This window comes from Argiope bruennichi, chromosome X1, assembly GCF_947563725.1.
Source record: "Argiope bruennichi chromosome X1, qqArgBrue1.1, whole genome shotgun sequence".
NCBI classification, from domain to species: domain Eukaryota; kingdom Metazoa; phylum Arthropoda; class Arachnida; order Araneae; family Araneidae; genus Argiope; species Argiope bruennichi.
Genome location: NC_079162.1, coordinates 39934895 through 39950810, shown reverse-complemented (window position 1 = coordinate 39950810; position 15916 = coordinate 39934895). Strand labels below are relative to the sequence as shown.

Below are 15916 nucleotides of genomic sequence, written 5' to 3'. Positions count from 1 at the left end.
GTGCATTCATATTAAACGGCATCACAATAAATCCGTCATTTTTTTAATGAATTCTAAGTATGCAAACAGAATATTTTGTAATATTTTAACAGCTCAACTTCAAAATTTTGAGGAAACTCTACATTTAAAACAAGTGTGTCAAACTCAAGTGCAGCACATGCCAAATAAGGGAACCTATGGTTATACAGGCAGCAAAAAAATACTGAAAAAAATTTATTTTGAAATATGATTAAAAAAAAAAAGACAATGATAAAGGTCAATGTTTTTTCTCACACGTTTGTCATCACTTCTCTTGCCATTTTTGATAATAGCTTGTTCACAGTGATCTTTTGGCAATGACCCAAGATGAATAACAGTAATCCTCAATTTCAGAGGACACTTAAGTTTCTCTAATAACTGAAAAAAACTGCCTGCATGATAAGCTTTTTCAAAGATGGAAATAATTCCATAAGGAAGTTTTGAAATCTTTCAGACTTAACTGACAAATATTTCTAAAATTCAGGTTTCCAGAACAGAAGCTGAATACTAATGATATAGTTATTTACTATTGGCAATTAAAATATTTGAGTTTGTTGGTGAGGAACATGGTTCACCAATGTAATACGACTATCCATTTGTGAATGTTAGGTCTTCTTTTTACTAATTAAATATAATTAAGAATTGTAAAAAGTAAGCTATAATATTTTAATATAACAAATTTTGTAAATACTATTATGTCTGTTGGGCTGCAGAGATATTCTATGAGGGCCAAGGACAGCCCATGTATTTGACATCCTTGATCTAAGACTTGATCGAAGGGAAGTCTTTGGCCATATGTAATTTTGCTGTATCTGGCAGCCAAATGAATATCAAGGAAAAAGTTATTGATCATTTTGCTCATAATAGAACCAAAAGAATAAATTACAATTTAAAGTAGTTTCATTACTATTGATAATATTTTCCTTATCCCGGCATTTATTTTAACATTATGCTTTAAGAATTTTTGAATGTTCAACAACAACTCTTTAAATCCTTATAAACAAGAGTAAGCAGCAAAAATAATAGAGAAAATTTATTTTAAAGCTATAGCTTCAATTAAAATTAACTTTTAAAAATCAGTAATATCTAAATTAATATTTCTTTATTAAAAGTAAATTTTAACAATTGAAAATGTAAAAATTTCTAATGATCCTTAAACTTCTGAGAACTTGGTTTAAAAAAAAGGAATAATTTGTTATGCAGAAATTCTCACTGTAAGTTACAACATACTTAAATTGATAACATATGAGATGTCACTGCTCTCATGAAGAGCTATTTTTAAAAAACTCTCTAAATCACTGCTTACTAGGAAGAAAAAATACTTTTCAATGAAGCAAACTATTAATTATATACTACAATATAATAATATATTTCATTAAAATAACTTTATGACTTAATTAACAAAACTGCATTTAAAAATTTAGACACGATTCTCATGTTGCCCAATGCAAATGGATTAATTTCATAAACTCCCAAAAGTTTAGTTATTTGAAATATGGAAAAGATCAGAAGTAATTATGAAGTAGAATAAGAATTCATTTGGATTACTAGAATATACATTTTTCATTGACTTAAAAACTAATAAACAAAATAACACACAAAAATAATTTTATTTTTAAGTAATAAAGAAGCACTTACCTTCTCTTAATCTCCATTTCATTTGAGTAACCAAATGTTCAAATCGACTTTTAGAAGGATTCACAAGTTTAAGCTTATATTCCACATTGCCTTCAGCAGCTTCTGGAGGTAAAAATTCGGGAATTTTACAGAAGCTAGATGAATTGGTCTCTTCCAGGGAATCTGGACCAAAGAGGCCAACAAATGAATCCATAGGTAGTAGATTCAGGGAAAAATCTGAAAATAAAAGAAAATTATGATTATAAACGCAAAAAAAAACATATTATTAGAGTTATCTCAGAAATGTGATTATGTTTTAAAGAAAAACATATCCTATCAAGTTAACATCAATGTTAATCTCAGAATAACAGATTCAAAATCAATTCATTCCTTGGTGATACACATTAAATGTGCCACATCAATTTAATTTAATACTATATTACATCACTTTTCAAACAGGGAAAAAGGTTTGACATCACAACGCATAATATCGCAATCAGAAGACAAGTGTTATTACATTTATCGCAAGACTGTGACATCATATGAATTTATTCCAAAAGTAGTCAATAAGGTAATGAAAGAAATATTCAACTACTTTCCAAATAGAGTTTTTAAAAATGTTTTTAGATTTTAAAAAAAATCTATAATGCATAAACGAATAATGTACTCATTTTCTCTTTTCTGACAAGCAAGAATGCTGAAATCACATGATATTCTGACAAAAAGGGAATGGGCTTCTTGTAATCAATTGATATTGTTATAACCAGATCAAGAAGCAATGCATTTGAATAATTAAATCCATTTCTTTAAGGATGAACTGATGACGTTTGAAAAACTTACATAAATTACAGGCTTTGACATTAGGCTCTTTTTTGCTGGTAAGAGAGTATTTTGCTCAACATTAAGAGTATAGCTTAAATGGCAGTAAAATACATAAGTACTGGCTAATATTCAATTTGATATTTCTTTCAATGTTCATGGGATACAAAAAAAAGTTTTCCAATTTGATTTTTCAGATGCAAAATTCTCAAGATAAGCAACACCAAAAAAATAAGAATATGAAATGAATAAAATGAAATGCCTGAATACAGTAATAATTAAAACCTAAGTAAACACAATAGGAAAAATTGAATTGACAATAATGGTACTAAAACATAAATTTAAAAAAAAAAACAGCACAAAAAATAATAATTATGAAAATTAAAATATCTTTCAAATACATAAAGAGGTTAAAATGTATATTCTCTCTCAATCAAATTTGTAAAATAAAATTGTCTGAAAGAAAATACTCCTAACCAACAGGAGGCCTGTTAAACAATCAAAGTGTTTACATAATGACTACAATTTCAAGGAGAATCTGCATAAAATAAATATTTCAATATAAAAATAATTATGTCAATGTTATACACCAGATGTTTCGCCATCTAGAAACACAACTTGGTTCATCCTGCCCTATTTTTTTTTTTTTTTTTTTTTTTTGTATAAGGAAATATTTTAAGTAATTATTTGCCAAACAATAAAAGCAAATATTTCACCAAGAACATTCTCATTTCTGGAACAGTAAGAGACCACTGGCTGTAACAGGAAATATATTTGCCAGCAGAGACACTACACACTTTTCTTAGTTCCATATATCCTAAGCTGTAATAGAAAAATTTGTATTGAAAGAAAATTTAATAAAGTACTCATGTTCACTAAGCAATATTTATTAACTATTATTATAATGAAAGGTCATCACATTTGTAGGGATTGGATATTGCCTGAAAATACTCCAAGCTTTTCTCTGATCTCTATATGCATTCCATTATAGTTTTCTACTCTTGGGAAGCCTTATCCTGATTGGGGAATACAAGCAACTTCAAATGAAATTATGCTTTTAATATGCAAATTGACCAGCCCATTAAGACCACCACCATATTACATATAATGCACACTTTACATATGAAACTGGATCAATGAATCCTATGAATCAGGTAGCTTGATGGATCTTAAACACTGATAGAACTAATATTGACAGGATCCAAGAAAATTAGGAAATGATCAATATCAGGCAAGTAAATAATTCTAAAATTAATGAATGGAACAAAAGATGGCAAGCACAGTGCAAGCTTCAAACAATAAATAGTTCGTCATCGATGAAAATATGTACTCCATTATTAAAAAGGCAAAGAGAGTGAGTGTTAATGACCTTCTCAATTTTACTATCCTCACTGTCACACAGTGAGTCAAGGCCATTAAATTCTTGAAAAACGATATAAGAAACAGGCAATTCATATATTAATCTACTGAGATATCTTTCATTGGTAATTAGATGACAAGCATATGGTGCAAATAATTATTAGGTTGGAAGCATAAATCTGACAGCTACAAGTTAGTAAAATTTGAAAGCAAGCAGATAACAGAGGAAGGAGTATTATGATTAAGAAAGCTATTTATTCAGAAGCTCAATCATATTCATTATCTTTCCCAATGGCTTTTTGATTTTCATGAAAGCATTAGGTTTCCTGAAAATGTCCTGAAGTTCAACACAGATGGAATGCACTTCACTGATTAAGAATTTTTATGACAAGTCTCGGTATAAAAGTTTATCAGTTCCATGAAATTAAGGAAACTATTAAGAATTAATTTTGTTTCGGTGCTTTTTATACTTTTCCCACTACCTGAAATTTTCTTAAGCACACAGGAAAAATCAAATTCCATACCTGATTTTTAGTTTATAGTAGTAATACTCTGTTTTGAAATGAGACAAGGGCTATTTTAAGATCATAATTTTTAACCATGATCAAATGATGAATACAATACTTGACCTGGCACTTTCCTCTCCAAATTTCCAAACCATATCAGCATGAGAATGTCTAGTGCACAATATCAAATTTAGCATGTACAAGGCTCACATACATGATACATCTCTGAGGGAATCGGTTTTTAATCAATATTCTCCGGTCCTGACGCTGAGATCTTGAAAACATGGCCTCGGATTCAGAAGATAATGCATTTGATTTCCAAAAATTTTTTGCAAGAACAGTTTTCTACAACTATTTTAAAGAAATTTTAATTTTTTACAGCATCTTTTTTAGAATTATTGAAAAATGGCAGCATTGATTTCTTTGCTGAAAAGCTGTAAGAACAGAAAAGAAATCAATATTGGTAGTGAATTAGTAATTGCTTAAGGATCACACCAATTACACCGCTGCTTGCTTTAAAATTGTGTTTATAGTAAAGAGGAGTAGGAAAAGCTCACTTTCAGAGTTTTATTTTTTACAATTCGTCTTGTTCCCAGTATAGTTATTTTTGTATTGATCATAATAGAAACAATTTCTTTATCAAAATTCCACGAAGGACAAGACTTAGAAGATGTAACATGAGCAAAAAAGTTTTTCCTGGGCAAAAATGCCATGACCAGATACGCCACATTTACTATAAACTGGATCGTTGCTTGGCATTATTGTTGAAATGCTCATACCTCTGGCATTTAAAACAACAGAGGATTAATTATATATGATTGAAATTTGCAACTGGGGTGCCCTGCTTTGTTCAATTTAGGTAATACAAGTATCTAAAACATTAATGTTTAAATAATTTACAGCACAAACATTTTGATCACTTAGTTCTTCTAAGAACTCTACTTCTGATACATTTTAAGAATTCAGAGTCAGGCAATATGTATTCAATGATAAGACATATTTTAATGTTTTACATACATTTAATATTATGTGACACAATGCTTGCATAGGAAAAGTGCCCAAACACATCATGTTACTGACTATTAAAGTTCATTATGAATTGGTGTTTTGCATTTCATCAATGGATGATGCAATAAATTTTTATATGAGGATACATATGTATGAAAGGTATTGGTTAAGCAAATGAGCATATAATGTGTAAAAGAATTGGATTTAATGACATAAGACACATAATCATATGGCACTGAAAATTATTCAGTCTCAATGACACTAACTACCACAGAGCATACAGTTATTAGCTTGATCCTTTACAGCTCACTACACTTTAAATTTTAAATCCAAACAAAAAGTTGTAGATAACCTATTTAAGACTAAAGAAGTACACAGGTTAAACTTCGTGCACTCACTATTTTGATTTTATGGGTGTTCCATCAGCTGGTACACCCACAAAATCAACTGCATCAATAGAGCTCTAAAATGTGCGATTAAGTGAGCATTATACTGGAACTTCAGAATGAGTAAAATCTATAGCATTTCAATAAAACACTACTTTACACCAGCGTAGCAAATTTTGTATGACCCAAGGTGTACCTTAAGGAGGCATAGTAAGATTTGCTATTTGAGGGCAATATTTGAAGAATTTTTGGTACTTCGGAAAGATTGAAGTTGATCTCAACACTACAATTAATTACAATAAAATAAATTAAGTTATATGCAAGCTTTAATATATATATATATATATATATATATATATATATATATATATATATATATATATATATATATATATACATATATATATATATATATAAATAATCAAAAAATATTTACACAATTACATAAAACAAACATTAGTGAAAATAGAAACAAAGAGCAGAAAACTCCATGCTAAGTGCAGATGACCAGCGATAAAAAAATATCCCATGAAATGTCAGGTTAGGTTAGGTTAGTTATACTAACGTCCTGTCTTTTAAAGCAACACTAGGGTTATTTTGGGACAGACATCGTAATTTTGAACCGTGATCAGATGAAGAGGACGAAACCTGATCTGACAGCTCCCCTCTAAACTTCCACACCACACCAGAGGGAGGACGTTTGGCCCTGACGGATTTAACGTGCACCAGACCAGCTTACAAGATGGTTCTTTGGTGGAATCGGGTCTCGAACCTGAAACCCTCCTGTTCCGAAGCCGAGACTTTACCACCAGGCCACTGCGGCTCCCATGAAACTTCAGAGAACCAGGGTAAGAGTCAGTCATTTTCAAGAATTCTTACTCTGAAATAACACTCCTCAAAAAGATTTCATTTCCCATAAAAAAGAAAGAAGAACAGGAAACGAAGACAGGTATTATCTTTTTGTTAGAGCAGGATGGCCAGCATTTCTGCTATTTGAATTTCCCTAACATTTAGAGTTTTTAAAGAAATTTCCCCTACATTTTTCAGATGTTTCTAATATTTTCAGAATGATGCTACTTTATTTTTTCACTTATTAAATTTTAAACAAACACAAAATTTAAAAAAAAAAAGGATTAAAAGAAAATATTAGTAATAACATACATTTCATATTGTCCATGGCATCCATTCATGTAAAGAATTTAGTAATCCATGTTCATAATATTTAATAAATGTTTTATGGAAATAATAACAATAACGTCCAATACGTCATAATTCAACAATTATCAAGTTCAATAAAATTTACTGATTTATAACAAAACTGGTTTTTTTTTTTTTTTTTTATAATAAATTTTCTTGCCTTTTCCCATCCTCTCAGAATCCCCTGATGATTCCCGGCTTTCCCAATTGGCTGATTACCCTGCATAGTGTCCTGCTATGTAACATGATCGCCACAATGTTCAAGCTGATGGAATACCTAAATTCATCCAACGTTATATGCATGCTTTCTCTTAAAAAATTTTTTAAATATGTAGAATAAATAGTTTAAGACACAGCCAACAAAATAACGGTGAAACTTTTTTCCAACAATTATTTTTTTACTAACAAAAAAAAAAAAAAAATCCCTAGAAAAATAGACTTTTACATGGCTTGACTACGGCTGAAAATTATGGATCTACTTTATTTAAATTGTCATTTATTATTAAAAAAGAAAATTAAAACTGAAACCTAAACCTAGTTTTTTTCATTTACAATTGAATTAACTATTTTAAAAGCGAGTAAAGTTAGGTGTTCTATATAACGGAACATTGCGCAGAAAAGGCTCAAGGCATTCTCAGCCACTGGACATACCATGACACTAGATAATACGTATACAATGGGAGTCATCTTCAGGGACAGAGACCATTTAACCTCAATCCAAGAAAATGAATCCTTCATTTGATTCCAAGCAGACAACTAGAGTGATGAGTAGCCACAAGCAGAATGGTTAAAGTGAACATTAGTGTGCCCCCCCCCCCGAGTTTGTCGCCAATATGGCAATCCAACGGAACACTCTTCTAGCAACCCTAATGTTGTTTTGCTTACTACTTTTGATACATGAACTACAGCTATTTAATGAAAAATGTTAAATAAATATATAGATTAAAGATTTTGATTTTATTATAATTAAAAGTATTTTTACAACTAATAAGACAATGCAATTTTATTTTTAATGTGAATACGAACAGAAAATATGTATTTTTTTGCAATTTTTAATTGTCAGAATGCACTTTAAAAAATCGTCTGAATTCTTACTTTACGAAATTGTCTGCATTCTTTGTTTAAAAATCTTCTGCAATGGAATTCTTCGCAGTTCTCGTAATTCTTTTAGTGCTATAACGGTTGGTTCTCTTGATAATTTGTTATATTGGCAATTGTACAGGAATGGATGTCTGGTGAATGGGATAGCATTAAGTATTTTGAATCTGCAGAATGGATGAAGAGTGAGTGTTTTATATATATATTTACGAGTTGATGAAGTTAGAAAAGGATGTTTGTTTGTATGCACTGTTCCTATTATCAACACAGTCCTTATGTTCAAGGTGCTAGCAAAGCTACTAGGTTCCCGCTCCCACCTCTAGCGAAGCCGTAGGATGTTTTTTTAAGTTAAAAAATTCTGCCCGGTGCCTTCTTCAGATGCCAATAGGCATCGCATGCTCTAAATTTTGCACTTTACACAACAGACCGGCGCAGCCGGTTTGAAAAATTTCTTCAAAATTGTTAAGATAAACAGCGATAGTGATCCCAAAGGTTAAAAAAAAAATTAATAAAAATCTCTGATACAGATTAAATAAATCTCAGATTAAAATAAAAATGCAATACTTATCACTAAAAATCATAATTTTAATGCATAATGTGATAACCATAATTGTTTCACAGAAGTATTTGCTTATTTTGTCCGCCAACTTTATTGGCGACTTGACATTCTTAGAGCAGCAAGAGACACACTAAACTTCACTTTTACCAGCAGAACTGATACCAATACATACCAACTTACACAGCCAGTGCAAGAGGGTTCAGCTGTCTTTGACAATTTAGAAGCAAATATAATGGCAAATAATACAAAATATCTTGTTTACCATAAAGCGAGGGAATAAAGAAAACAAAAAGCAGAACGAAAAGGTAACTCAGAAAGGTGAGAAGTTACCTCGGAGTTGTGATGTTCAATCTCAAAAAAAAAAAAAAAAAAAAAAATGTGCCCTTATGACAACAATTTTATGGGAATACTATAACTACCATTTGGTAGAATATTCTAAGCAAGTATTATTGCTATGTGACTAAATTATATATTAACTAATACTATACTAAGCATATCAAAAGTGAACCAAATAAACAAGATCAAGGCATTTGTAGGCTGAAAAAAGTTTTTTAAAAAAAATCTTGATTTTATTTAAAATGTACAGTTTTTTTTTTTTTTTTGAAAAAGTTATTTTGGTTAATCTAGCAGACTAAAATTTGTAAAAGTTTAAAATTGCCCCCCCCTTTTAATGTATACAAGCTTATTTTCTGGAGAATCGATGAATTTCCACACCATCCTAACATAGAATGGAGTTTGTTTAAATCTCTGAAAATTTTCTTAAATTATTATTTCTATGATGATGTTATTATTGATAAAAGCATAAAAAAATTTATGTTTTTATGAATAATAACATCATCATAGAAATAATATTTCAGAAAATTATCATTTTCTAAATATTACATTTCAATACAAATAATGCCACTTGTATCTTGAATTGAAAATATTATGAATGTTATATCACTCAATCTGGGTCCAAAAAATTTCAGTCGCTAGATTTAATCAAACAGTTATTTGTCCTGTAACAAGATTTTAATTTAAATGCAAATAAAAATTTCAGATACATACAGAACTGAAATCAATGATATAATCACATGAGAAATTTTTATATCAGATTATAATGATTTTCATAAAAATGACTAATAGAAAAAAATAATTTCTAATATTAAATTATTTTTAATTTTTCATCAATTTTTTTAATACTTGACATCTGAGAGGAAGTCCATTTTTCGGACTACAATATATGTTTTACTTTAACTGCAGTCCAAACTAAGCTGAAAACATTATAAATATAAATGAAACAAAGATCAGTGAATTACAATTCTTAACATTTTTTGCACCATTTTATTCAATTATAATTTTAAAAACTTTGAAATCCCTCAGACACGAGAATGTCAATTTCACATCAAAATTTCTTTCCAAGCTTGTTAAAAAAAAGGAAAATATTAATTATAAAATAAATAAGTTTCAAAAATGACTGGGAATGTAAAATTTAAAGAATAATACATGACAAAAGAAACAAATACTAATTGTAGTTCAAAACAACATTATCACCTCTTTATTTAGTTTTTTTTTTTAATTTTTATTTTGAATGAGATAAAGAAATATTTTAATCAAAAATTTATTAATACTATTAAAGAATAACAAAATATCATTAAAGTAATTAATATTACAGAAATATGCAATATAAAAATAATAATTTATTACATTAATATAATAGAATTAATTTAATAAACTGCAAAGTATATGGAAGATGAAATTAAAAATTTAAGTATTACTATGCACAGTAATGTATTATTTTTTTTAATTCAATCTTTTCAATACTATCATATGCAATTAGAATTTTGTACTAAAGCAAACACACATAACTGCATAGCTTCCAAAGGAGGGGGAAAAAAAAAAGACATACTATTTACTAAAGTGGGTGCATGGAACTATTGAAACCCAATAGATTCATAGATCAAAACAAGTAAAGAAAAGAATGAAAGGATATCCTAAATTGGCAAGTTATTGTTTACTTTATTTATAACTGGGTGATTAACCATAAAATTTGCAGTCACTAGAAAGTCAATTACAATAATAAAAGTGAATATTTTCTTCTTAAAATTGATATCTATTCTTTTCACTAATTAAAAAAAAATGTTTACAGTACTTAAGTTTAAAAGTGATCCAAAATTAATGTCAATTTTAAATCTCAAGGAGATTTATCACTTTTTATAAGCGTAGATAAATATTTGTATAAAAAATTTAAATCTAGATGAAAGATACTAATAAAATTCAGATATTCTGATTAATCAGAATTTTGCCTTGACATCAGAACTGCAACTGATTATGCAACCGGTTATGTTCTTCTCATAACTATGTTTTCATCCCAGATTTACAAAGAACATTAATCAAATTGTTTGTAAATAATTTAAAATCTTTAAACTTATTTTTGAATTCTTTTCTATTTCTCCTAAATTTTTTATGAGACAACTAAGTTGAAGCTGAAGAGTGTTTTTACAGGCTTATGCTACAAGATAAAACAGGCTTTGCCAGTAATCCTTTAAACAAAGAAGTTAAAAGTTAGTTAGAAGTTTAAAATAAATTGGTACAAAACTGTAAAGTTAGGTAGGTTACAATAATATTTCTTTAGACTATCAGTTTTACATGTATCTTTACATTAATTACTTTATACTTCTAAAATAGGAGTTGAATTTTAAAGTTGATTGACTTTACCATTAATTCTATTTATGATTAATAATTTTCATTATGCTTGCTAAAGGAAACAAAAAACAATTAAAGTGTCATTATTTAGTGCTAAATATAGGAATTTATTGCTTAAAAAAATCATATAGCTGCAGTTATTTTTTTCTTTACAACAATCAGTTTTCTTTTTAATTTAAGCTATTCTATAAAAAAATATATTATGTCACCCAACCCCAAATATGTATTAGACTGAATAGAGGAAAATGAAAATTTCTCCAAAAATAATGTTTCTATGAGAATTAAGAAATATTCTCTTTCGAAATATTTTAAAACCAAATAAGCCAGCACCAGATTAATCCTCATGAACATGAAATAAATCAAGCCGATTCATAAAAAAAAAAAAAAAAAGATTTTCTCCAAATATTGTTTTATGGAGATGTTCAGTAGGACCTAATCTACAGAAAAATATTTTATTTAGAAAATGATGCATTTAATCTTAGAATTTGCACTGCATGGAAAAAAAAAGAAAAGAAAAAAAAAAAAAGAACATTCAAGAAAATAAAATATAATAAACTGATGCAATTTAGTTTCCAAATTACTAATACACATTAAAAGTCAGATCTGAAGATACAGCAGAAAACTTTGAGATTTTGTATCTGATAAATAAAAACATAGACAATCACTTATCAGTATGGTATCAGATGCAATAAAATTAAATGTCATCAGATATGTTACATCAGAATATTTAAGCCCAAGAATATGAAAATTAGTGTACATTTTTTCAAGCACAGCTGATCCACACACCCAGAAAAAATTATATAAGCTTGATTGTACAACCAATTATAGAAAGTTGGTAGACTAATTTCAAATTAATTGTTAGGAACACAAAATGGAATATTAGGGGGAAAAAAATTGAGAATTTGATAATAATGCTTGTCTGCAAGTGCATATTACCCTTCAATTCGTATAAATTTTAAAATACAAATACAATTTATTGTAGCAGTTACGAATTGGTTATAAAAGGGAAGTAAAATTTCAATGCAAAAAATATCAAAATATGAAATGAAATTTAGCAATTTTAGTATGGATATCATTGCTTACCCCTTATGTCACATTTGAGAAGTGAAATCTAAACAAATAGTGCGCTTATTTTTCTTCTCAAACTATAAATAGATTATTCTGAAACAAGGCCAAAACTTTGTGGTACAGAAATAAAAAGTCTTACCTGACAGCTGTCAACAATGCGTGAACCAATAACCAAATGCTTCTGTATTAAAAATATAATGGGAAGATTTTCTTCTTCTTTTTTTCAATATAACCATCATGTTAGTTAAAACTAAACTTAAATCTTATATGATGACATCCACGTGATAAAGTATGAAAACACAAACCGTCTCTAACTGACACCTACTTAAAAACAGGACACATCTCCAACGGGGAAAGTGTTGCTCAATATGTCGTCAGACAACAGACACCTAATTAGCTGATTCTGCGCATGCTTTTCACAGACTGACGTGAATAGATGATAGCAGAACCACTGAAAGTGCTTTTTCCATTCATTTTTCTTTCTTTCTGAAATTGTTTAAAACAATGAGAATATATATACTTATTTAAATTCGGTAGCAGGGGATTTCTTATATGAAATAAAATTTTTTCTCTTTTTAGTGAAATGTATATCACATAATACCGAACTGTTCAGATTTGTTTATATGAAAACCATTTTATACTGTTAAAAAATTTCACAATAGATCGGTTAACAGAGAGCACTATGAAAAACTCATTATTTCTCATAACATTTATACAAAAGTATCACCAAAATATGAAATAATATATAGAACTTTCTTTGATTCTATATTTATTTCATATTCTACTTCAAAACATCCCGATCCGAAGAAGAAATCAGTTAATTGGAAAATATGGTTTTTATACATTGATTTATCAAAATGTAATTATTACAGATGTGAAACAAATGCATTATTTGATTGTTCGAACTGATTATCTAACCACCATATTCACCAACGAGAATTACCATAGATTTTAAAATTTACCTGTAACTAGGGATGACGAATATTTTCAGAGCGGTTATTACGTAACCAATACCAAAAAGTCACAAATACAAGTGATCAATACTTTTCAAAGAGGGGTGTGATTCAAATCCTTGATACGATCTTACTGATGATATTTCGATTACAGGTTTTGGATCACGATAGAAAGTAACAATCGATACGATATCACTGAAATTTGTCGGAGCGGTGACTTTACTGGAAAGTAAGAATCGATACGAACTGCCCAATGGAAGCTCTCGAAAGAAATCTGTGATTGGATTGAAAAGTGAACGGACCGGTTATTGGAATTATCGTATCGTATCATTGAATTGCATATCACTGAAATTTATCGGAGCGGTGATTTTACCGGAAAGTGCGAGGCTTCACTGGAAAGAGCGAAGTCACCCCTCCACTTTACGGGAGTGACCGATATTCGTATTTGATGATGCGCTATTCCATACAGATCATTTTAAATTGCTCGTGACATGATTGACTTTGATTACATGTACTCTGTTTACTGCTGGCGCCATCTATTGGTAGAATATAGGACTAAAGTAAACATTTTGAAGAAATGACATATATTTTTCTTTTCCAGAAAATGGTTCACTCTAATAAATAAATTAAATAAATAATTTTGAGAAAAAAATAAAATTTAAGAAGTAAGTTGAAACAGATAAATTAATTCAATCACACGTTAATTAAATTAGTAAATTAAGTATTAATTACAATTAATAAATTTTATATTTAATATTAAGTAATAATTTTTAATTAATAATATGATTGAAATAACAGATATTTGGAACGCATATTTAAAAATAACAATAACAATATTATTTGTTATTCAAAAAATCGTGGATTATGCATCTTTACCTGTAACTCCTTCAGATATCATGGCGGAACAAATGTCGAATTTATTTAAGATATAAAGTTGGCAACGCTGGGCCATTGATAGTGTAAACACCGCCTTTTAAATCTAAGTCACTTTTGTTTTCGTTTTTGAACATTCATTTGAGTTTTGCATGGCTTTATATATTCCACCTGACGTGTTGGAAAAGGCACAAGCCATCTGCAGTATTCCGCATTCTGAGGATAAGGATGGAATTACGGTAAAAAAGAAGTTTTAATTATAATAATTCTTTTCAGTTTTCTTATTACGGCGTATAATTTTTTAGTCTTTTCACTATTCATCATTTTCATATACAGTATCGGGATTTTTTTTGACAAAGAAAACTACGGAAGGCTTTCTCACTTTATGATGATAATATTAGCTAATTATATTTTTCATCGACAGAAATCCTGTCACTATTTCTAATTGACGGGTTTTTACCATATTGACTGTTACAATTTTACATTTGTTGCAACTTCTTTCCGAAGTTACGAGACAAGTTATATATTTTTCAACAAACCTTGTCTCTCAATGTTAAAATTTTTAAATTTCCATTTATTTCTATTTATTTATTTTTACTTACCAATAAAATCAATTATAATTCTTGTAAAATAATATCAGTTTTAAGTTGACCTTAAGGTGTGGTAGACCATAAAGAGTGAAATCAGTTCATTCAACTACAAATTTACATTACAACATAGCAGTGATGTCCCTTCTTTTTTCTTCTTGCAAGATGTTTAAAGCATCCCATAGTTTATTTGGCTCCATGCATTTATTATTCATCAAATGAGAATGATTTTACTCATCACAAACCGTGGAATTAAATATAAGAACTAAATTTTTGCGTATCAAATTTTTATGACATCAGTATTAGCATCATTTGTTTAGGTGTTTGATCATATAGAAATTAGATAAATTAACAAGCTAGCTCTAATTGAGTAATAAAGTATGCAGCTAGCTTTAACAATTGAGCCAGGTCTTATGCCTTTTCTTATTACTCTAATTTAGAGAAATATCAAAAGCTTTAATGCAACATTTTTGCAGTTATATTTTGTTGCATTTTGTTTTGAAATTTTAGTCTGAACGAAAGGTGAAGATGTATTAATTTTGGTAAAATAGGAGAATCGTGCACCAGGTTTCTCTCCAAGATAGGAAAATTCCAACCAACTTATCAAAATTTGCCAAACAAACTAATATAATAAGAAATTTAAAAAAAGATTAACAATTTGAAGACATTTTTAAAAAAGTTATGACTTAACGCCATTGACCACCATATATATTTGATTTTCTTATATGGCTTTAATTTTATTTCCCGATATTGATGCTGTTAAAAAATGAACTGAAAAGAATAATCCATAATGTTTTTGTTACTCATAATGATTTTTCAATAATATTCTGATATAACTTTTACAATTGGTATAAAAATGGAAACTTTTAAAAAAATAAGGACAAGGGGAAATGCACATTTGTGATTGAATGGATTGAAAATTTTAATTAATACCAAAATGTCAGATGGTTATCAAATATATATTTTACTTAAAATGAGCACATTAATAAAGTTACATATTCAGTTATCAAATAATGCTTAACATATTCTATAGATCAGTATTTATTCAACTTTTTTCACTCAGAGCTTTATTTTGTCTATAATAATATTCTTAATCCCTATATGTGGACAAAAATCTGTTGTTCTAAATTTAAAAGCAGGTAAAAAAAAAAAAAAGATATTGTTATATAGAGTCTTAGTTTTG

The 15916-nt window shown here is 28.6% G+C and overlaps 2 protein-coding genes across 4 annotated transcripts in view; one reads left to right on the top strand and one right to left on the bottom strand.

The window, feature by feature from the left end:
- The window catches only part of LOC129958520 (GTP-binding protein 2-like), a 31802-nt gene extending 19126 nt beyond the window's left edge, over nt 1-12676 (bottom strand). The window contains exons 1-2 of one of the 2 annotated variants that reach the window (XM_056071050.1): nt 12460-12676; nt 1657-1872 (exon numbers count right to left, since the gene is read on the bottom strand). In XM_056071050.1, the coding sequence (XP_055927025.1) occupies nt 1657-1849 (193 nt within the window). In that variant the 5' untranslated portion in view covers nt 1850-1872; nt 12460-12676. Of the gene's footprint in view, nt 1-1656; nt 1873-2475; nt 2530-12459 lie in introns of those variants that run through there. The other variant, XM_056071051.1, reaches the window with a different exon arrangement.
- Nucleotides 12677-14234: 1558 nt separating this feature from the next.
- LOC129958519 (nischarin-like) overlaps nt 14235-15916 on the top strand; it is a 61766-nt gene continuing 60084 nt past the window's right edge. For both annotated transcript variants that reach the window (XM_056071048.1, XM_056071049.1), the window contains exon 1: nt 14235-14385. In XM_056071048.1, the coding sequence (XP_055927023.1) occupies nt 14299-14385 (87 nt within the window). In that variant the 5' untranslated portion in view covers nt 14235-14298. The remainder of the gene's footprint in view (nt 14386-15916) is intronic.